At 44.4% G+C, this 21261-nt stretch overlaps 3 protein-coding genes across 5 annotated transcripts in view; 1 reads left to right on the top strand and 2 right to left on the bottom strand.

The window, feature by feature from the left end:
- Positions 1-20863, top strand: part of LOC111662554 (neurofibromin) — a 68586-nt gene extending 47723 nt beyond the window's left edge. For all 3 annotated transcript variants that reach the window (XM_023416447.2, XM_023416448.2, XM_023416446.2), the window contains 22 exons: positions 7248-7680; positions 7785-8125; positions 8818-9020; positions 10061-10254; positions 10327-10467; positions 12277-12556; positions 12669-12883; positions 13170-13231; positions 13325-13466; positions 14440-14541; positions 14790-14930; positions 15610-15736; positions 15873-16004; positions 16228-16363; positions 17215-17375; positions 17827-17949; positions 18023-18141; positions 18224-18324; positions 18731-18873; positions 18968-19014; positions 19534-19750; positions 20582-20863. In XM_023416447.2, coding sequence (XP_023272215.1) covers positions 7248-7680; positions 7785-8125; positions 8818-9020; positions 10061-10254; positions 10327-10467; positions 12277-12556; positions 12669-12883; positions 13170-13231; positions 13325-13466; positions 14440-14541; positions 14790-14930; positions 15610-15736; positions 15873-16004; positions 16228-16363; positions 17215-17375; positions 17827-17949; positions 18023-18141; positions 18224-18324; positions 18731-18873; positions 18968-19014; positions 19534-19750; positions 20582-20724 — 3703 coding nt within the window. In that variant the 3' untranslated portion in view covers positions 20725-20863. The remainder of the gene's footprint in view (positions 1-7247; positions 7681-7784; positions 8126-8817; positions 9021-10060; positions 10255-10326; positions 10468-12276; positions 12557-12668; positions 12884-13169; positions 13232-13324; positions 13467-14439; positions 14542-14789; positions 14931-15609; positions 15737-15872; positions 16005-16227; positions 16364-17214; positions 17376-17826; positions 17950-18022; positions 18142-18223; positions 18325-18730; positions 18874-18967; positions 19015-19533; positions 19751-20581) is intronic.
- Positions 276-4346, bottom strand: LOC147818548 (uncharacterized). Its single transcript, XM_087176673.1, has 2 exons — positions 4189-4346; positions 276-3657 (listed from the first exon to the last, which is right to left on the bottom strand). Exon 2 carries the CDS (start codon positions 3622-3624, stop codon positions 2416-2418), a length of 1209 nt encoding a protein of 402 aa, XP_087032799.1. The 5' UTR covers positions 3625-3657; positions 4189-4346; the 3' UTR covers positions 276-2415.
- Positions 5244-11261, bottom strand: LOC111662562 (uncharacterized). The gene is made up of 3 exons (XM_023416458.2): positions 11185-11261; positions 6905-7071; positions 5244-6721 (listed from the first exon to the last, which is right to left on the bottom strand). Exon 3 carries the CDS (start codon positions 6709-6711, stop codon positions 6049-6051), a length of 663 nt encoding a protein of 220 aa, XP_023272226.1. The 5' UTR covers positions 6712-6721; positions 6905-7071; positions 11185-11261; the 3' UTR covers positions 5244-6048.
- Positions 20864-21261: the final 398 nt, after the last annotated feature.

The raw sequence follows: 21261 nt of genomic DNA, 5'->3' as shown, positions 1-21261 counted from the left end.
TAAACATCTGTCCTCTACCTGCTCAGACAGACTCAGTCACAGTGGAGCATTTAAAATGAGAACAAATATTACAAGCATGTTGTTGCTCTGTATCTGCTCTAAATGTAGCGCAACTGTTTATCTATTAGTTTAATTAGGTGAAACCGTGAAAAAATAGAAAGGTGAATTATTGACCCAGAATAATTTGGTGTCTGGGTTTGATTTTAATGTAACCTTAAAAACCACCAGACAGAAACCAGCCTCACATTCAGATAAAATAACAGAAACAAAACCAATGACATTTACCGACATTTTAATAAAAGCATCATCATAACGCGTGAACAATCTGACGTTACATACACATAGGTACTCTTCTCATTATGAAAACCACATGACCACATTGAACACAGGAAATACATCGAGGCTGCTCTGGTAGGAATATGGAATTCTGTTGAAATTATCGCGATTAAGGTTCACAGCAGATGGAGGGTATAATGTTTCTAAAGGCCAATGTAACAGTCCACAGAGAATGTGTTTAAAAACCTTGCTCTTCCACATGTTTTCATTTTGTGTAGTTGATTTCAGTGCGTCATTCAGTCGTTTGGTCGTTCTTCAGTCATTGTTCAGTTGTTGTTCAGTCATTGTTCAGTTGTTGTTCAGTCATTGTTCAGTCATTGTTCAGTTGTTGTTCAGTCATTGTTCAGTCAGTCATTGTTCAGTCATTGTTCAGTCGTTGTTCAGTCATTTTTCAGTTGTTGTTCAGTCGTTGTTCAGTTGTTGTTGTTCAGTCATTGTTCAGTTGTTGTTCAGTCGTTGATCGGCCGTTGTTCAGTCATTGTTCAGTTGTTGTTCAGTCATTGTTCAGTCATTGTTCGGCCGTTGTTCAGTCATTGTTCAGTTGTTGTTCAGTCATTGTTTAGTCATTGTTCAGTCATTGTTCGGCCGTTGTTCAGTCATTGTTCAGTTGTTGTTCAGTCATTGTTCGGCCGTTGTTCAGTCATTTTACAGTTGTTTTTCAGTCGTTGTTCAGTTGTTGTTCAGTCATTGTTCAGTCATTGTTCGGCCATTGTTCAGTCATTGTTCAGTCGTTGTTCAGTCATTGTTCAGTTGTTGTTCAGTCATTGTTCGGCCGTTGTTCAGTCATTTTACAGTTGTTTTTCAGTCGTTGTTCAGTTGTTGTTCAGTTGTTGTTCAGTCATTGTTCGGCCGTTGTTCAGTCATTGTTCAGTTGTTGTTCAGTCATTGTTTAGTCATTGTTCAGTCATTGTTCGGCCGTTGTTCAGTCATTGTTCAGTCATTGTTCAGTCATTGTTCGGCCGTTGGTCGGCCATTGTTCAGTCGTTGTTCAGTTGTTGTTCAGTCATTGTTCAGTCATTGTTCGTCCGTTGTTCAGTCGTTGTTCAGTTGTTGTTCGGCCGTTGTTCAGTTGTTGTTCAGTCGTTGGTCGGCCGCTGTTCAGTCATTGTTCAGTTGTTGTTCGGCCGTTGTTCAGTTTGTTGTTCAGTCGTTGTTCAGTTGTTGTTCAGTCATTGTTCAGTGGTTGTTCAGTCATTGTTCAGTCGTTGTTCAGTTGTTGTTCAGTCATTGTTCAGTCATTGTTCGGCCGTTGTTCAGTCATTGTTCAGTCATTGTTCGGTCGTTGTTCAGTTGTTGTTCGGCCGCTGTTCAGTAGTTGTTCAGTCGTTGGTCGGCCGTTGTTCAGTGCGCGTCATCTCACAAAGCTTCATGTGAGTTTCCAGAGAGAGACCCTGACAGTCGGCAGTTGTTGCAGCTGGGAACTGAAAAGTGCTGAGTCTGGGGAAGATGGTGTGTGTGTCTGACAGTGGTTTCTGTTTTATGATGGTGGTGCCCATGGCTCCGCTGGCACACAAAACAGTCTGTAATAGCATTTTTTGACTTATTGTACAAGCTAACTGTGATGTGCTCTGTATGTTTATAAAGAAAAACTGCACTCTGCAGACAGTGAATCAAGCAAAGATGGTGCAGTCTTGTTTGTGTCAGATGAAACATGAGTCAGTCCTTTTTCACACTTTGAAACTTCCTCTGCAGAAAATGCAAATGTTTGTATTCGGTATTTACAGATTATAAATGAAACAATGTTACTGCTCCTTCTCACCAACATGTTTCCTTCTGCTTTTTCATCAGCTGAAAGATAAATGCATGCTTGTCTGGTGTGAGAGGCACAGTAAAGGATCCAGTAACCTGTCTCATGGCTCTAACATTAATAATATGACTTAAAATCTAGTTTCTTTTCTTTGATATTACACATCTTTTTTGCAGCAGAGACCAAGATAAACATTTTTAGATTTCCTCAAACGATGATCAGTTGGCCCGTTTCCTGTTTTCTCAGTCACAGTTGCTGTTGCCTAGAAACCAATGAAAATGCAGCTTTAAGTAATGCACACGTCTGCTGGATGTGTTGAACTGTTTGGGGTTTCAGTTCTCTGAAGTTTGGCCCATGCCATCATTCTGTTGTGCTGTAGCATTGTCCACCACTCCGGATGGAGGATGAGGATTTGGACTGAGGTTTGCAACTTCTGAATTGTTTTCTGTGGAGAGCAGAAACCAATTCTGTGGAGAGGTTTCAACAGTCTCTGGAACGTCTCCTGTGCTTTTCATTCCTGGAACATCTGCAGCAGTCCCATTGCTTTCTGGTACAGTACTTCCATCCAGCTGTTGACCAGATGTATTCCCTTGACGTTTCTCTCCAAATGTAGTACCTGGGGTCATGTCCTCTAACTCCTCCTCTGTTTCTGGGAGTAAGGACAACCTTTTGGACAGCCTCTGAGGTAGGAAGCTGGAGAGAGAGATTCGGTTAGATGGCCTCAGCGTTACGAAGCCGTTGTCGGCTCCATCCTCTAGAAATGGTGAAGGACCGGCCCAGTCTGTGGTCGTTATCTGCTGCTTCTGAAGCTTCCGTTTCTTTATAAAGATGACCAGGAATCCTACCATCATCAGTACCAGGGCTCCACCTATTATCCATGCCACTGCTTTACCGTGGCTTACTCCCCTGTTGGGCTTTTCTTTTGGTGGATCTTGTCTTTTCTTGGCCCTGGTGATGCTGATGAACGATGTCTTCGATGTGGCCAGTGAAGTTTTGTATGAAGCTGTGGGGTGTGTAGCATCACCACCTGTGACTGGGCTTGTACTTGTAGACTTGACAGCAGGCTTGGCAGAGGGGGTCACAGTCAAGATGAGCTGTGTGGATGCAGGGGTCATTCTGTCACTTCCTGTGTCTGGACTTTGGGTGGAGCTGCTTAGTATTGGAGGAACCCTTGTAGTTGTTGGTTGCTTGGCACCAACTGTTGAGCTGTTTAACAGAGACAGTATGGAACTGGTTGGAGTTGCTGCTGTCTGATTGACAGAGGAGAATGTGTTAGAAGATGTTGTTGGAGGTTTCCTGCTGGGTGTTGTAGTTTTTTCCTCTGATGGATTCGTACCAGCTGTAAAGGATGATCTTATGTTGTGACCTGAGACTTCTGACACTGGATGTAAGCTGGATGCCTCTTGTGCTGTCAGATAGCCCTGAGTGAACATACTTCCTGTTACCTCGCCTGTCATCACATGAGTGAAGTCTTGATTCTGGCCCGATGTCACCAAGCTGCTAGTTGTCAGTGGCAGCAGCCATAAGAAAATGATGGTCATTGTGTTGTTCAGTCTTCTGGTTGCTGTTTGTTTCTAACAGAAAAGAGGAAGTGTGGAAGTTACACAGCAGATAAACTGAAGCATTGTCATTAGATGAGGAAACAGATGAAAGGAGTAAAAAAGGAATAATGTTGTGAAATGAAACCTGGTGTTGCATCATCTCCTTTAAATGCAGCTCTAAACTGTCATGTGTTTCAATGGTACATACTAGTATTTTTAAATCAAACCACTCAGCAGGTTCATCTGAGTCACAGTCACCTCTCTGGTCACAGTTTACAATATTAAAATATCGTTAAGTTTTATCAACACAGTAAGAGCTCACTTTGATAACGTCACAATTTTTTATCAATCACAAATGGCTGCACAGTGATTCAGTTGTGATAGTCACTGTGTAGTTGCGGTGGTGGGACTGTTTCAGTCCATCACACATGTACAGGTTTTCTACATTTTCATCCATGGCTCAGGTTTAATACATTGTTGTGTGTTGTCTTCAGCATCAGTTCAAAGCAATATGTGCTGCACGTCAGACGATGTTAATAATTCAGATGATGAAAACATACTTACCAATGACTGTATGCAGAGTAACACATCAGCTGTGTTATTCCAGGTTATGTTCAGAGTGAAGTGGTTTAGGGTGTTCTGCCGTTGGCGGTCTGAGGATGTCCCTTGAATTCAAAGCAGGAACTAACAACATGGACGGTTTCTCTGATGAAATCTCAAGACTGATTCTTGCCTCACTTACAGGAAGTGTGACGTGAGAGTGATGACAAGCCTTTCACGGTCTGCTGTACTAAACATAGTGTTCATGTTTCACACAAAGCCTCACTAAGTTCAGATGTTTAAACAAACACTGAAGTGAATTAATATAAGTTCAAATCCAGTGACTTTAATTATCTCTCAGCATCTAGGTGTGATGATATTCAGCCATTAAGTTCAGATCATACAGAGACATTTTCTCTGATGACCAGATCATTGGATCCATGTTCATGTAGCTGCTGTTTCAGATATGAACACGACTCACTATTTTAAAACAACAAGCCCTTTGTTTTCTGTTGTCAGTTGATTTTTGTCAGACTATTGTATATGCATTATCCATTTATAAACTCCTCCGTTATTATTGATTTATTTCCTCTCTCTTTCTTTGCTAAATGTAAAACTGGACTTCCAGCTCCTCTTTGTAAAACTCCAGGGGAGTAATACCTTTTTATATATGTGGAATTGTGGGCTGTCTAGGGGGCTTGGGCTGACGAGGGTTGAAGGGGTTAAGGTTACATGTTCTGCTCCTTTTAATATGAGGAGATTTTGTGTTTCAACAATATTAGATAATGTGGTAACAAATGCATTTTCTAAGACGGCACATTTTGTCATGTTTTAAATATAAATACCAGTCTCAGATAATGGGGTGTTAAAAAGGAAGTCTGAGCTTACTTCAATATAAATATCAATAATTTCCATATCTGTCTATAATGTTACCACTCTTACCACTAGTCACTGTGCAGTTACGTGTATGAGTCACAAGTATGAGCAGCCATTGACCATGTATTGTATGCCTTCATGCCCTTTAACAGCAGGATTGATAGAAACACAAGAAATTTAAACAATGCAAAAATCCATTTATTTAAACCCTGACACTTTAACTAGTTCTTTTTTGTACACAGCAGTTTTGAAAGAGCAGTAGCATTACACAGTCTTCAGTACAGGTAAGAGGTCATAGATAGTTAATACAAGGACTGTTAGCAGACATTGGACCCAACTATCTAACCATCATTTCTCCACGCAAGATCACATCTAGGAAGAGATCCTGGGATCTCTGTGATAATTTAAACATGTGCTGATATACTGGTTTGTCTTTGTTAAATTATTGTGTTCACTCATTTATGTTTTAAAACTGCAGCATTTCATGTTAGATATGCTGCAGTTACAAGTTATGTTTAACTAATTGTCATGAAAAATGTACACCTCACTTTTTAAAAGTATTTGTTACCTGTGTGTAACACTTGACCTGTTGGCTGTGTTCCTCTTGACCAAAGACAGGAAGTACAGTAGAGTACAGTAAAGTACAGTAGAGTACAGTGGAGCACAACAGAATACAGTAAAGTACAGTAAAGTACAGTGGAATCCAGTAAAGTACAGTGGAGTACACCAATCTTGTAAAGTTGTTAACTTGTTCTTATATATAATATATATATAACATTTCACTACTTTGGTGTCTTTTCTTCTGTGAAATAAAGGTTTCGTTGAAAAATCTATTTCTTTGTCGCCAAGGTTTCCAAAAACAGTAGTTTTTCAGTATGGGCTTAGGGTTTAGTTAAATTGTGTAATAAATTGGAAAGAAACAAACATGCTAAGTTAAAGCAAAGCTCATTAGCTGAACTGACTGGCTGCTGTTTTATCTTGACTGAAGAGTTTACTGAGGTTATCTCCTCACACAACAAGGGGCATGTCCTCCAGATCCCTGGGAACCTCCAGACAGGAGTCCCTGGAACTGGCACACTGCATCTCACTGGCCCTCTCTTCTGGGTCAAAAGCCATCGCCGTGGCCCCTTCCTCAAGTCCCACCCCAGCCTCTTCCTTCACCCCTTGTATTTTAGCGTGCCTCTCTTCCTCCATCTCGCTTTGTGCTCTCACCTCCTCTAGCACAACACTGGCGTCGCACGGCCCAACCATTCCTCCAACCTCTGGCTGATCAATGTCCCAGTAGCTTGCACGGCTCACCAGGTCCATGTTAGACCGGGAGGCTCGGGGGGCATAAACCCGGCGCTGAATGTGGCAGACCTGACATGCCAATACCACAGTGGCAACCAGAAGGCAGACAATCAGCCCCCCTGCTGAACCTATAGCAACCAGACCCATCTCAGTGTCGATTAAGCAGTCAGCACGAGTGCCATTGCTGTCTGTATCCGGAGAGTTTGTGTGGTCAGTAGTAGTGAGGCTGGTCTCCATGGAATGGACTGAGCTGCCACTGGGTTCTTTTGTTGTGTATGTATTTGTCTGCATGGTTGAAGAACCTTGTCCTGCATCAGCAGGACAGAATGGCAGCTGGTTGAGCAGGAGAAACAGCCAGAGGGATGTTCTGGTTCCGTCCATTGTGCTCTCTCTGAAATCAAGACAGTGTTACAAAGATTAAATCAAGAATGTCGGCTCATTTACAGCCTGTTTATGGTGAATTTAAATCACTCTCAAATCACTGAATCAGAATCAAAGGTTACTTTGCCTCTTAAAGATTTATCACGTTCAACAAGAACAGGTTTCGCCACATGATCATATTTACAACACTTACTTGAAGTAGTCTTCGGCCGTAGTCTTGATGGAGAAATGGAGTCAGGTACCTGCTGCACAGATGCAGTGTCAAGATGCTCTGAACTCACTTCCTGACCCCCTCTCTGGGTCTTCACTGCTCTGGTTATTTCAGGGTCTCTGGTCTGATACTGCAGAGGTTGAAAAGCTCTTACAAGAAAAGAGATAAAAAAAGAAGTTTCTCAGAAACCGGAACAAATGATGCTATGAACAATTCAAGACAGGCTCATGTGCACAGAACTCACGTCAACCCAATGATACATAATTTACTACAGAGAGCCTGAATTTAAATTAATTAAATTTTTTTTTTAATCTCCTTTCTTTAGGTTCAAAACAGGCCAGATCAATGGTGACCTGCTCATCTACCATGTCCTCCTTACCCTCAAACCCTACTATGCTAAGCCCTATGAGATAGTAGTGGACTTGACACATGTAGGACCCAGCAATCGCTTCAAGACCGACTTCCTATCCAAGTGGTTTGTGGTCTTTCCTGGCTTCGCCTATGAGAATGTAGCAGCTGTTTATGTCTACAACTGCAACACCTGGGTGAGGGAGTACACCAAGTACCACGAACGTCTACTGACAGGCCTGAAGGGCAGCAAGCGTCTCCAGTTCATCGACTCTCCAGCTAAGTTGGCCGAGCACATTGAACCCGACCAACAGAAGCTGCCTGCGGCCACACTTACCCTGGAAGAAGACCTGAAAGTGTTCCACAATGCCCTCAAGCTGGCCCACAAAGATACCAAGGTCTCAATAAAGGTGAGCATGTAGCCATAGCAGTTGTTCTAAAAGGTGCTGACCTAAAAGGTTAGTAAACTCATTAGAGAAATTCTCCTTAAACAACGTATTTCCTTGTTGATCAGGTGGGTTCGACAGCAGTTCAGGTGACCTCGGCTGAACGGACCCGTGTCCTCGGCCAGCCGGTCTTCCTCAACGATGTCTACTACGCCTCAGAGATTGAGGAGATTTGTCTGGTGGACGAGAGCCAGTTCACCCTCACCATGGCCAACCAGGGCACACCGCTCACATTCATGCACCAGGAGTGTGACGCCATCGTCCAGTCCATAATCCACATCCGGACACGCTGGGAGCTGTCACAGCCAGATTCCATCCCACAGCACACCAAGATCCGACCCAAAGATGTTCCTGGCACTCTGCTGAACATCGCTCTGCTCAACCTGGGCAGCTCTGACCCCAGCCTCAGGTCAGTCCTGCAGGGCCTGCATACTTATTCTAGGAAATAGTCTTAGCAGGTCTAATGAAACAGGTGGGGCTGTAGAAAAAAATAGGGTCTGATCCAAGTAGTAATTTCTGCTGTGAACTCTGAACTCCAATCTCTTCTCAGACAAAACTGTTCAGAATCTGTGGTGTCAAGATTCATAGTTACCATCGCTTCAAATCATTACTGCAAATGTAAAATTACCTTTTACCTTTTTGTTTTTTTAGCAAAGTTGACACACAGGTTGAGTAAGATTATAATATGTGGCCAAAGGTATATGCACACCTGAGCATTATACCTGTACTAAACATGTGATTTGAAAACCACAGGTGTGAAATGCTCCCATTCAGTCATCAGGGGTCTGATCACAGTTGAGGCTTTGTGGTACTGGGAAAACCATTTCGTCATCAACCTGCTTTATGCATGAGGACATTGTCATGTTGAAAAACGCAAACTGCCGAACTGGTCTGGAACTACAGTCCCAGACCAGGAATGACAGACAGGACAGAACTGCATGTAGTTTGTGAAGGTTCATGGTTTTGAACATTGAACTTAAACTTGACTTTCACATTTAAGAGAAGTTATTATTATTCTATCAGGGGGAAAAGACAACTGAGGAAACACTGTTTTTGTACTACAGAGCTTAACACCTGACACCAGACTTTTCCTTTTCACAGGTCTGCGGCTTATAATCTGCTGTGTGCTTTGACCTGCACCTTCAACCTCAAGATAGAGGGCCAGCTCCTCGAGACGTCTGGCCTCTGCATCCCAGCCAACAACACCCTCTTCATAGTGTCCATCAGCAAGACTCTGGCTGCCAATGAGCCACATCTGACTCTGGAGTTTCTGGAGGAGTGTATCTCAGGCTTCAGCAAGTCCAGTGAGTCCACTGAGTATATACACTGTCATACACACTGTCATACACACTGTCATACACACTGTCATACACACTGTCATATACACTGTCATATACACTGTCATACACACTGTCATACACACTGTCAATGACGTTAGAGCTCATCGATACTACAGTCTTTAAAATGTTGAATACAAGGTTTCAGTACCCATCTCTACACACCCACACTCTGTGATTCATGTTAGACTTACAGGTTAGGGTTACTCATAAAAAGGTTATGAGCTGAGCTGGAGAGGAAATTAGACCAGTCCCTGATCTTATATCAGCACTATGAACCCTTACAGCTGAGCACCAGCAGCCTCAGATAGGTGATGCTTAAAGCCTTGAGCTCCCTCTGAGGAGCCTGAACACAAACTAGTGAGGACAGATGTCTAAGTTAATGAAGTTCTCTTCATTAGTTCTGTAAAGTCATCAGAGGAAAGACTCAGTGCCTTTTACATTATGTGAAGCAGATGTCATTAGTGTGTCAGCTGTTGCTTAATGTTTACAAAAAGCTTAAGCTGCTGCTTTATTTGACCTTCATGGTCTGAACTTTCTGTCACTCTCATGTTTATGTTGAACCCACCCTATTTAAAACAATGTGTAATAACACACACTGTGTGTCTGTGGTTACATAAACTAAACATGATAAACTATAATATACTATAATTGTTCATTTCTGAGTGTGTTAAAGAGGATCCTACATTTCCCATAATGCAACCAGTAGTATCATTTTGTTAGACCCTCCCTGTGTCTCCAAGCCCAAACTGAGATAATCCTGATGACTGAATTATTTTCTCAGACTCCTCCTGCACAGCTGTAGAAGATGAACACATGAAGCATGAAGAACAGTGATGAGGAAAATGACTAAGTGATCAGTGAATCAGTATCTAAAGATGTTAAAAGACAGAGTTTAGTGGAGAGAAGCCAGAGATGAAAAGCAAAGACGCTGAACTTGTCTGATCCTTGTGTCATAAAGAATAAAGCAACAGCTGGTTCAGGGTGTGGTTGTTGATCTGTTGCAGGTATTGAGCTGAAGCACCTCTGTCTGGAGTACATGACACCCTGGCTGCTCAACCTGGTTCGCTTCTGTAAGCACAACGACGACGCCAAGCGCCAGCGCGTCACTGCTATTCTGGACAAACTCATCACCATGACCATCAATGAGAAGCAGATGTATCCCTCCATACAAGCCAAGATCTGGGGCAGCCTGGGCCAGGTGAGTCACCATGGCAACAGTCTGAGTAACAGTGTCTGGATTCAGCCTCTAACTGTGTCACCGTGTCTGCAGATCACAGACCTGTTGGACGTGGTGTTGGACAGCTTCATTAAGACCAGTGCTACAGGAGGCCTGGGCTCCATCAAAGCAGAGGTCATGGCTGACACTGCCGTGGCTCTGGCTTCAGGGAACGTCAAACTGGTGTCCAGCAAGGTGAGCCAATGTCACCTGTGCGCCGCAGGTTCTGGAGTTCATGTCACTTTACTGTTGTAATATCTCTGAACATTTCATCATGTTTTCACCAAGATAAACCGCTGTCAGACAGGTTCATCACCGTTCACCAGCCAGCTCTCCGCCACATGTCCCGTGTGTGTGTGTGTGTGTGTGTGTGTGTGTGTGTGTGTGTGTGTGTGTGTGTGTGTGTGTGTGTGTGCCTGATGCTGTCAGTGTGTATTGAACTAAAATGAGTGCAGCAGACAGAAGGGGAGGAAAAGACATAGCAGCAATAACAACCACATGATTTCCTGGTTCAGGCCAAAAATACAAAAATACACATGCCCATAATGCACTGGGGCTGAATGACTCGTTCAGCTCTCATGCTATTTTGGTAAAAACAGCAGATCTTTATTCCCCCCCGAGCAGTTTAGTTTCACATCTTGAGTCTCTGTACACACACCATTCTCGTACAGTTGGACTGAGCATTGTAGACAACACACTTCAAATCTTTCTACGTTTGAGTGATATGTTCCAGATTGTCCAAGTAAAGTAAAATATAAAAGCTACGTTGAACAACATTAAAACAACATTAACATCAGTCCTGACATGGTTTTATGAGTTATAGCTAGAAGTATATTTATAGCTTTATAGAATTCTGCACCAAGTGAAATGAAATATAGACTAATAATAACGATAAATAATGATTTTACTTACTAATGAAGAAATGAGTCCAGAGCTGTGAACATCTCCTGACTTAGAGAATCCAAAGAGACAAACTCATCCACTCACTGTCCATCATCTGTGTGCTCTCAGATAAACAAACACAACATACACAGACAGACAAAGAAGAGCCAGGCCCTGGCTCCTATTATGGCACAGCATCACTGAATAGTGTCCATTGTGAAGATTGTTGACTAAGAAAATACGGTCAGTGTTTAACTGTAAGTCCTGCTGCCTTCAGTCAGTTACTGTAGTTTCACCAGAGTGTCCATCTGATTTTAAGAAAGTCAAATCAACAAGCGAACACGTGTGTTGGAGCCAACATGAAAATTAATGCTGGTGTTATCCACAGGGTTACTGTATGATGTCATGGCAGGACAGCCTACTGAGCACAATGGACTCTTGTCTGGTGCTCTTGAACTCTCTGCCACCAAGACTTGAATAAAAGCTGTTTCTAACGGGTTATAACCGCGGTCAGTTGGTCATACGTATCAGCTCCGTGTCCAGAGATGTGTCCCTTCACTGAGCATCAGTTCAGTCTGTGACGTCCTTAAAGGGTTTGATCAAAACATGACTGGAGTTTCACTGCAGCTCCTCCATGATGATGATGATGTCTGATCTGAACTTCTTTACATGTGAAGCTTCAGGAAGGTGACAGCATCAAGCTGAAGATGATGTGAACTAAAGCTTTTTCAGTTAAATCTGCTCTAATCATTTTAAATCAACAATGGACCAATAATGTGCAATGTCAAAAAGGTCGACTGGTGGTGATGAAGGCTCAAAAAATCATTACCATCATCATCACCTCTGGTCTACTCAGAGTTTTTAGCCTCTTTCAGCGCAGACAAGCCTCCGTCCTCCACCTGCTGAACATCAGATGTTTCCTCAGGAGTTATAGTTACATATTAAAGTACAGTTAACAATAAACAGTAGTGAAGCAGTCACTGTTTTGCATTGAGACTCTGCCATTTGTCCTGAGCTGGTTCATTGAACTTCCAGCTGAGTGTTGTTTTATTCATCATGTTGAGGACGACCTGAGACGTTCAGCTCTGGGATGTTTGTCTGTGTCTCTCTGTTCTCTGGCAGGTGATTGGTCGAATGTGTAAGATCATAGACAAGACGTGCCTGTCGCCAACGCCCACACTGGAGCAGCATCTGATGTGGGACGACATCGCCATCTTGGCACGCTACATGCTCATGCTGTCCTTCAACAACTCACTGGATGTCGCAGCCCACCTGCCCTACCTGTTCCACGTGGTGACCCTGCTGGTCGCCACAGGGCCGTTGTCCCTCAGGGCCTCCACCCACGGTTTGGTCATCAACATCATCCATTCCCTCTGCACCTGCTCTCAGCTCAACTTCAGTGGTGAGGACTGACTCAGTGTCGAGTGACTCAGCCTTTTGTTACTGTCCTGCAGCTTGTGTCTAGGTGACAGCGGAGCTCACACAGTTAAATGTTGCTGTGTTGTTGATTTCAGAGGAGACGAAGCAGGTCCTGAGGCTGAGCCTGACTGAGTTCTCCCTGCCCAAGTTTTACCTGCTGTTCGGCATCAGCAAAGTCAAGTCAGCTGCGGTCATCGCCTTCCGCTCCAGCTATAGAGACCGCTCCTTCTCCCCGGGCTCGTACGAGAGGGAGACGTTTGCCCTGTCCTCCCTGGAGACGGTCACTGAGGCGCTGCTGGAGATCATGGAGGTTTCTCAGCCCTGCTCTGTTCCCTCAGTTTGTTTCACACAGGAGATCCAGCAGAGACATGACGTTAATACAAACCTGTCTCCAGCAGTAACAGTTTCTGTATTTTCTTCTGGTTAAAAACTTCATTTGACTGTAGAACTAAACAAGATGAATTATAATGATGATCTAGGTTAAAAAACTGAGTACTGAATGGGAGGTCTACCTGTGTTTACTTGCTCAGGTTTGAGGGTGCAGTGTTTCTATTTGTTTTAGACATGTCACATCTCTCTGTGTCGTCTGTCCTCAGGCCTGTATGAGGGACATCCCTGCCTGCAAGTGGTTGGACCAGTGGACTGAGCTGGCTCAGAAGTATGACCGTCCTCCGTCCTGTCTCGTTGCGTCTGTGCTGAGAACACAGATGTGCAGCGTGGATCATACGTGTTTGTGTGTGTTTGATTCCAGGTTTGCGTTTCAGTACAACCCGTCTCTGCAGCCCAGAGCGCTGGTGGTGTTCGGCTGCATCAGCAAGAGAGTGAGCCACGGTCAGATCAAACAGATCATCCGCATCCTGAGCAAGGCCAGCCCCCTGCTGAGCATCGACCGGGTGAGTCACTGTCCTGTGTGTCCATGTCCTCATGTCCACATGTCCTCATGTCCTCATGTCCTCATATCTACATGTTCACATGTCCTCATGTCTACATGTTCACATGTCCTCATGTCCACATGTTCACATGTCTACATGTTCACATGTCCACATGTTCACATGTCCTCATGTTCACATGTCTACATGTCCTCATGTCCACATGTTCACATGTCCTCATGTTCACATGTCCTCATGTCTACATGCTCACATGTCCTCATGTCTACATGTTCACATGTCCTCATGTCCACATGTTCCCATGTCCTCATGTCCACATGTTCACATGTCTACATGTTCACATGTCCTCATGTCCACATGTTCACATGTCTACATGTTCACATGTCCACATGTTCACATGTCCTCATGTTCACATGTCTACATGTTCACATGTCCTCATGTCTACATGTCCACATGTCCTCATGTCTACACGTCCTCATGTCCACACGTCCTCATGTCCACATGTCCTCATGTCCACACTTGCTCATGTCCACACGTCCTCATGTCCACATGTCCTCATGTCCACATGTTCTCATGTCCACACGTCCTCATGTCCTCATGTCCACATGTCCTCATGTCCACATGTCCTCATGTCTACATGTTCACATGTCCTCATGTCCACATGTCCTCATGTCCAAAAGTCCTCATGTCCACACGTTTTCATGGTCACATGTCCTCATGTCCACATGTCCTCATGTCCACATGTCTACATGTCCTGTGAAACTGTAAACAGAAGCATGATGGTTGTAATTAGGCTCATTAGAGTCATGACACAGTTTTCAGTTGATGCATGTTTCCATGGTTACTGTGTTTCATTAAATCAGTGAATCCTCAGTTCAAATCTGCTTCCTTCCGTCATATTCTGAATTTATATATAAGGTGTCACTGTCCCTCTCCCTTTCTCTCCCCCCTGCTCCCTCCCTCCCCCACCTCATCTCAGGGTCTGGAGAGCTGTCTGAAGGGACCAGACAACTACAACAGCCAAGTGTTGATAGAAGCCACAGTCATTGCTCTGACCAAGCTGCAGCCTCTTCTCAGTAAGGTAACTAACACCCAGTGAGATCACCTGGTTCATCACTACTGAAAAGTACAGTCATCTGAAGGAGAATATCTGTGCTAAGCTAGATGTTAAGCTAAAGCTAATATTATAATTATGTTTGTTAACAGTCGTGACTCTGAACTCTTCTCTTAGGTGTTTGGCTTTTATTCGTGTCCAACCTTTCCCTCTGTGTGTGTGTGTGTGTGTGTGTGTGTGTGTGTGTGTGTGCGTGCATGTGTGTGCGTGCACAGGAGTCTCCCATGCACAAAGCTCTGTTCTGGGTGGCAGTAGCTGTGCTGCAGCTGGATGAAGTCAACCTGTACTCTGCAGGAACCGCCCTGCTGGAGCAGAACCTCCACACTCTGGACACAATGCGCGTCTTCAATGACAAAGTAAACACACACTGTTAGCTGTTAGCCTCTACACTCTTGCTGTAGTGAGCGGTGTATTTAAACAGTAACTTCTTACTTACTATGTACAGTCTGACACACTTCATCATACTGTAAATGTAAGTGATATTTTGACCTTGTGAGTGTTGTTTTGTTACTTGATGAGTTGATGGAGAGTTGACAGTTGCCATAGTGATTGAGTTCAACATGAGGAGTAAAGAGGTGAAGAAGAATAATGAGGCAATATCAGAAGGACATCAGAGTTATTGGTTTAAAAAAGTCAACAGTTAGAAAAACACAGGACAGAAAAAACTCTTTATGACTGTACAGCAAGTCAAGAATCCTCTCCAGGATGTTTCCTACAAGACTAGAAACTTCGAGGATTCACCATCAGATGTAAACCTCAACAACAGAAACATACACAAAGAAACAGGAAGTGGAACAAAGTTCTGTGGAAATAAAAGTCCACCTCCTCTGTCAAACATTGGGCTTCTTCTGGCTCCACTTGTATTTACTGATGATTTCACTGCTGATAGAAGTTACATGGTGAATGTAGAGGTGAAGCTGTGGGGGAGTCTCTGGCTCTAAGACTTTTTATTTTATTAAAGGTGAAGATTTATATCTGTCCAGTTACTGCGGATACAGTGAATGTTTTTCTAATGATGACACTTCTGTCTTTCAGAGTCCAGAGGAAGTGTTCATGGAGATCAGACGTCCTTTAGAATGGCACTGTAAACAGATGGATCACTTTGTGGGCCTCAACTTTAGTACCAACTTCAACTTTGCCCTGGTGGGACACCTGCTCAAAGGTGAAGCAGCTGCTGATGGAGATCAGTCACATTTAGAAAAAAAAACTAGCCTGTGGCTTGTGTGTTTCTAAATTTTTGTGTCACACACATGTGGACCAGTGTCTTGTCCTTGACTGTCTCTAACCCGCGTCTCTAGGCTACAGGCACCCATCCCCCACCACAGTAGCGAGGACAGTGAGAATCCTGCACACACTGTTGGCTCTCATCAGCAAACATCTGAAATGTGACAAATTTGAGGTCAACACCCAGAGTGTGGCTTATCTGGCTGGTATGTAACACGCTGTTTACACATCCTGTTCTGTCACTGAAGAAACATGATCTTAGTATGAAACATTTGACCATTTGAGCATTTACCAGCAGCTACTTTCATTTCATGTGGGTGAGGGTCTTTACTTCCAGAGCAGGTGTATGAAGCAGGTGTTGGTGAGTATGTGGTTCTGTGGGTTGGGGTCTGCCCTCATCATTGTTACTTCCCTGTTGTTTTAATGCAGCTCTGCTCACTGTGTCTGAGGAGGTCCGAAGTCGCTGCAGCCTCAAACACAGGAAGTCACTACTGATCTCTGACCTGTCCGTGGACCCGGTGCCCATGGACACCTACTCCAGTCACATCAATGATCCCAGCTGCAGGTGAGCTGCTGAACAGAGCGGGAAACCAGGGAGGCAGACTGATGCAGACTTCTTTTTTCAGTAGTATTCTGCTTTTGACTTTTTTGGTACCGTTACAATCCTGAGCTGCCAGGGAGTCGGGGGGGGCGAGGGGGCAAGGCCAAAATAACAAACACAATCACCCCACAAAAGAAAAGGTTATAATACGGACCTCTCAAAAACAGGAGAAAAATGGGCTTAAAACAAAATAGCAGCCCCCAAACCGCACAGGGCCTTCTTGGTTGTAACCAGTACAACTCAAATCATTCAAACAATTTATCAAACAAACACATTTAGATAAAGTAGGGTGGCGGGTACAAAGATTGATCTCAGTACAACACTCCTTAAAGCCAGCTGTGACCCTGATGCAGCTGATTCCTTTTTTCCCTCTCTGGTCTCTAAAACTGAACCTGACCTCAGTCTGTAGATGTAAGAGGAGGTGGTGTGATGTGGAGTCACCTGTCACCTGATCTCCAGCAGCTTCAGTTAAGCTGATGCCAGAGTGAACCATCTCTGTCTCAACCATGTATTAAAGGAGATTATCAAGAGGCTCTGTTTGGAAACTCTCCAGTTCTTTGGTGACGGGTCAACTGGACTTTACTGTGTTTACCTCTTAGCATCAGCATGCTAGCATTTAGCTTTAAGTACCACTGTGTCTAAGTACAGCCTCACAGAGCTTCAGTTATGCAGCATTAAAACAAACACAGATAATAATAACCACAGGTTGTTTGTTTAAGTCTGATGATTGAAGAAAAGTGAGAATGTGTTTGGTTCGTATCATCATTGTTCAGGTTTTAGTTTTTAAATGAGTCACACTGTCCCTTCGCCTTCAGGACTCTGCGAGAGACTCAGCCGTGGACGTCACCTCAGGTTTCAGAGCGCTACCTTTCGGCCCACCACTACCCCACAGTGGGTCAGATCAGCCCACGGACACGCAAGTCCATGAGCCTGGACATGGGTCAGCCCTCACAGGCCAACACCAAGAAGCTCCTGGGTAAGATTGATCCCCGAGCTCTTCACAGGACAAGTCCGTTTGATTTATACAAACCATGGCAGAAGTCATCACAGGCCGGTTTTCATGTAGAGCAGGTCCAGACCCAACTTTTCCCCACCAGCAGCACGGAGTGACAGTGGAGAGGAAAAACTCCCTCGTGGTGGGTAAGAGAGAGAGAGACGGGGAGAGAAACAGAGCCAGCTCTAATGATAAGCTTCTCGAAAGAGGACAGTTTGAAGCCTGGTCTTAAATGTAGAGAGGGAGTCTTCTTCCTCACCCCAGACTGGGATCTGGTTCCACAGGAGAGGAGCCTAATAGCTGAAGACTGGAGAGTTCTGCTTGAATAACAGGGAACTGTGAGCTCTTTAAGATTTGATGGTGATGTTTCTTCAGGAGAACCATGTTACACCTCCAGACGTTAATGTATTTGCTGTGTTTGTTTGTTGGCCAGGAACAAGGAAGAGCTTTGATCATCTCATATCAGACTCCAAAGCACCAAAGAGACCAGAGATGGAGTCGGGGATGACCACTCCCCCCAAGATGAGGCGTGTAGCAGAGAACGACTACGAGATCGGTGAGAGTGGATTCATGTCCTGATGAATCTGATGGAGATATTTGATGTTAATGCCTCTATGTTGTAATTACAGAGACACAGAGAATTGGAAACTCTCACCTTCGTAAAGTGTCTGTATCAGAGTCCAACGTTCTCCTGGATGAGGAGGTGTTGACTGACCCAAAGATCCAGGCTCTGCTGCTCACTGTGCTGGTGAGGAACCAGTATGAACTGTTCACAGCCAGTTCAAACCAGTGAACATGACTGATATTAATCAAATGACTCTGATTTTCAGGCTACGCAGGTCAAATACACCACTGATGACTTTGACCAGCGGATTCTGTACGAGTACTTGGCTGAAGCGAGCGTCGTCTTCCCAAAGGTTTTCCCAGTTGTGTAAGTAGCAGCTTGTGGCCTCTCTCTTGGTTCGGTTGTAAGACTCCAGTCAGACTCCAGTCAGACCGGAGGGGGCGGGCCACGTTGAAATCAACAGTGCTGCTGTATGAACCATTCTGTCTAGTCAGATCAGGTTCAGGGCAGTCGGGGGCTGAGCTGCTGCTCTGAAGTTGACATTAACATTTTAACTGAGTCTGCATAGCAGGTTTATATATATTTATAAGTCTACTGTATGAACCCTGCTGTGGGTTGGCCTCACATCAACCATCAGGTTAACAACCCGTCAGCTGCAAGTCAAAGTCTAAAAATACTGTTAGGTCAGTGTGTCGTTTCCACAGTTGCACAGTATGAGCACACAATATACACGGACTCAACAGAATGTGTGTGTGTGTTTGAACGTCCTCAGCCACAACCTGCTGGACTCCAAGATCAACACTGTGCTGTCCATGTGCCAAGACACCAACCTCCTGAACCCCGTCCACGGCATCGTCCAGAGTGTGGTGTACCATGAGGAGTCGCCCCCCCAGTACCAGCCCTCCTATTTACAAAGTAATACACATTCTGTACAGGACAAGTAGAAGTAGTCCCTAAATGATTTACTAAAGCTGTGAAGGTTAACTGAACCCCCCCCCCCCCTTCACAGGCTTTGGCTTTAATGGACTCTGGAGGTTTGCCGGACCTTTCTCCAAGGTATGAAGGAATTTTTCCTCTGGTCATTTCTCATTCTCTCTCAGCCACACTGCAGAAGACCACACACACACACACACACACACAGCCGTAGCACAGTGTAGTCTCCAGCTGTTTCTAGATAAAAACTTGATGATGAGAACTTGTCGTGTACAGTTCATTCAGAAAGTCGTTTATTCTAAAATGAAAAGAAATTGTTTAAATTAATTTCTCATCAGTTTCTCCTGATTGAAAAAGAGAAAATAGAAGTTTAGGAAGTTTTCAAATTGTCTATATAAGGTCTCACAGCAGATCAGAGCAGAAATCATGAGGAGGAAGAAACAGGCTCCAGAGCTTAGAGACAGGAAACAGGTAGAAAGAAATAGAATCAGGTAGAAACAGGTAGAAAGCCTGAATAAAAACGTGGAACTGTCCAAATCACATCCGCTCATTAGATGACACTGAACATCAGAGCAGCATCAGTGTTGCAGCTGTTGTACTTGTGGTCAGACTGTGTCAACACCTTCCCCTCTGACCCTGCAGCAAACCCAGATCCCGGACTACGCCGAGCTCATAGTTAAGTTTTTGGAGGCGTTGATTGACAGTTACCTGCCGGCAGCTGACGAGGAGCGAGGAGAGGAGCAGCTGAGGACGCCCACCTCCCCCTACCCCCCCACCAGCCAGAGCCAGCTCAGCATCACTGCCAACCTCAACCTGTCCAACTCCATGACCTCACTGGCCACCTCACAGCACTCACCAGGTCTCACACACACACACACACACACACACACACACACACACACTAAGCCCCTCCTCCTCCCAGGCTTCCTGTTCTTTGTTAACCCTCAAGCCTCTAAATACAGTCATAGTTCAGTTTCTGTTCGATTATCACTTGACCTCTAGAAACACAGTGAGGAAGTCAGCTGCCTCTGCTGTAGCGCCCCCTGTTGTTTAATCAGTAACATGTTTGATACAGGAGAAGAGTGATTTAGAATCAGTCTTACTTCACATGTTTACTGATGTCATACAAACAATCAGCGTGTAAACGTGTAAAGAATCAGATGATTACAGAGTCTGAGGCTGAAGAATCACATCACATGACTCACCTGTATCATCACCAGAAACACTCTTCAAAAACGCTGTTGGCAACATTTGAATCACAGAAAGACACAAAAAAATCAAACATGCAGGTTGATGCATCTGACTCTGCTCTAGGATCAGTGTCCACACCGATCAGCTGTGAAAGTAAAACAACACAGCTGTTACATCAGAGTCAGGATGTTTTTATTGGAGTAAAACCAGTTGAATATATTGAGGCTGGTGTTACTGACACAGCAGCAGTAAGCTACTCGTCATGTACATGTTGAGATCACTCTCACTCTGCAGCAGGAAATAACTTTTCAGATTTACAGGACTGTGGCGGAAGTTCACTTCTCAGGAAAGTGCTGAAGGATGAAGTGGGCGGTTCACTTTTGGAGCACAAGCCACCAGATGGGAACCAAGTTACACTTTAGATTTAGTCCTGAAGTGGTCACGGACAGTAGATCCAGCTGTTAAACAGTGTCCTGTGTATCCTCCCTGTGTCCTCCAGGTGTGGACAAGGAGAACGTCCAACTTTCCCCCAGCTCTGCTCTTTCCAGCGGGTGTCGCACTCGCCACGGGTCAGCCAGCCAAGTCCAGAAGCAGCGCAGCGCCGGCAGCTTTAAGAGACCCAGCATCAAGAAGATCGTCTGATCAGCGAGAGAACACCTCCCCACGACACCCCACCCCCCTCAACCTCCTCCTCCTCCTTCTCTCCGCCCCTCCCTCATGCTGCACTCCACTAGTTTTTATTTCCTCCTTCTTCCAGCTTGTTGCTTTGGCAGGAGAACGAGGAGGAACATCACACACTTTCTTGTCTTCTTGCCGTGATGGAGATTTTTCTTCAACCCCCAGCACACTACTGCAGCTAGGGACGTCACACATAAAAGACTAATGGGAACAAGTGTGGACATGAAGGTTCAGTTTGGATGTGGACTGCTCAGTCTGTGTTCCTGTCTCTTATACACATCTTTTAAGGCTCGAAACAAAATCTTAACTGTTTCCCAAAAATCATCTTCTTTAGTACAGATTCTAAAAAAACGCAATAATTGTGATTTAACAATCCCTTTAAAAGTATGCTTGGGATGAAAACTAGATTTAAACAAAAGAGCATGTGTGTCCGTCTTTTTGAAAAAAACTTTAATTTCCAGTTTCCCATTTAAAGAAAAGGGTTAGGGTTAGGGTTAGGGT

Source organism: Seriola lalandi, unplaced genomic scaffold, assembly GCF_002814215.2.
Source record: "Seriola lalandi dorsalis isolate HSWRI2012SDOR001 ecotype SW California unplaced genomic scaffold, Sedor1 jcf7180002054564, whole genome shotgun sequence".
Lineage (NCBI taxonomy): Eukaryota > Metazoa > Chordata > Actinopteri > Carangiformes > Carangidae > Seriola > Seriola lalandi.
This window is presented reverse-complemented; position numbering and strand designations above follow the sequence as displayed.

What these genes read in the sequence shown, in the direction of transcription:
- LOC147818548 (XM_087176673.1), bottom strand. Translation starts at nt 3,624, where the DNA reads ATGACCATCATTTTCTTATGGCTGCTGCCACTGACAACTAGCAGCTTG.
- LOC111662562 (XM_023416458.2), bottom strand. Translation starts at nt 6,711, where the DNA reads ATGGACGGAACCAGAACATCCCTCTGGCTGTTTCTCCTGCTCAACCAG.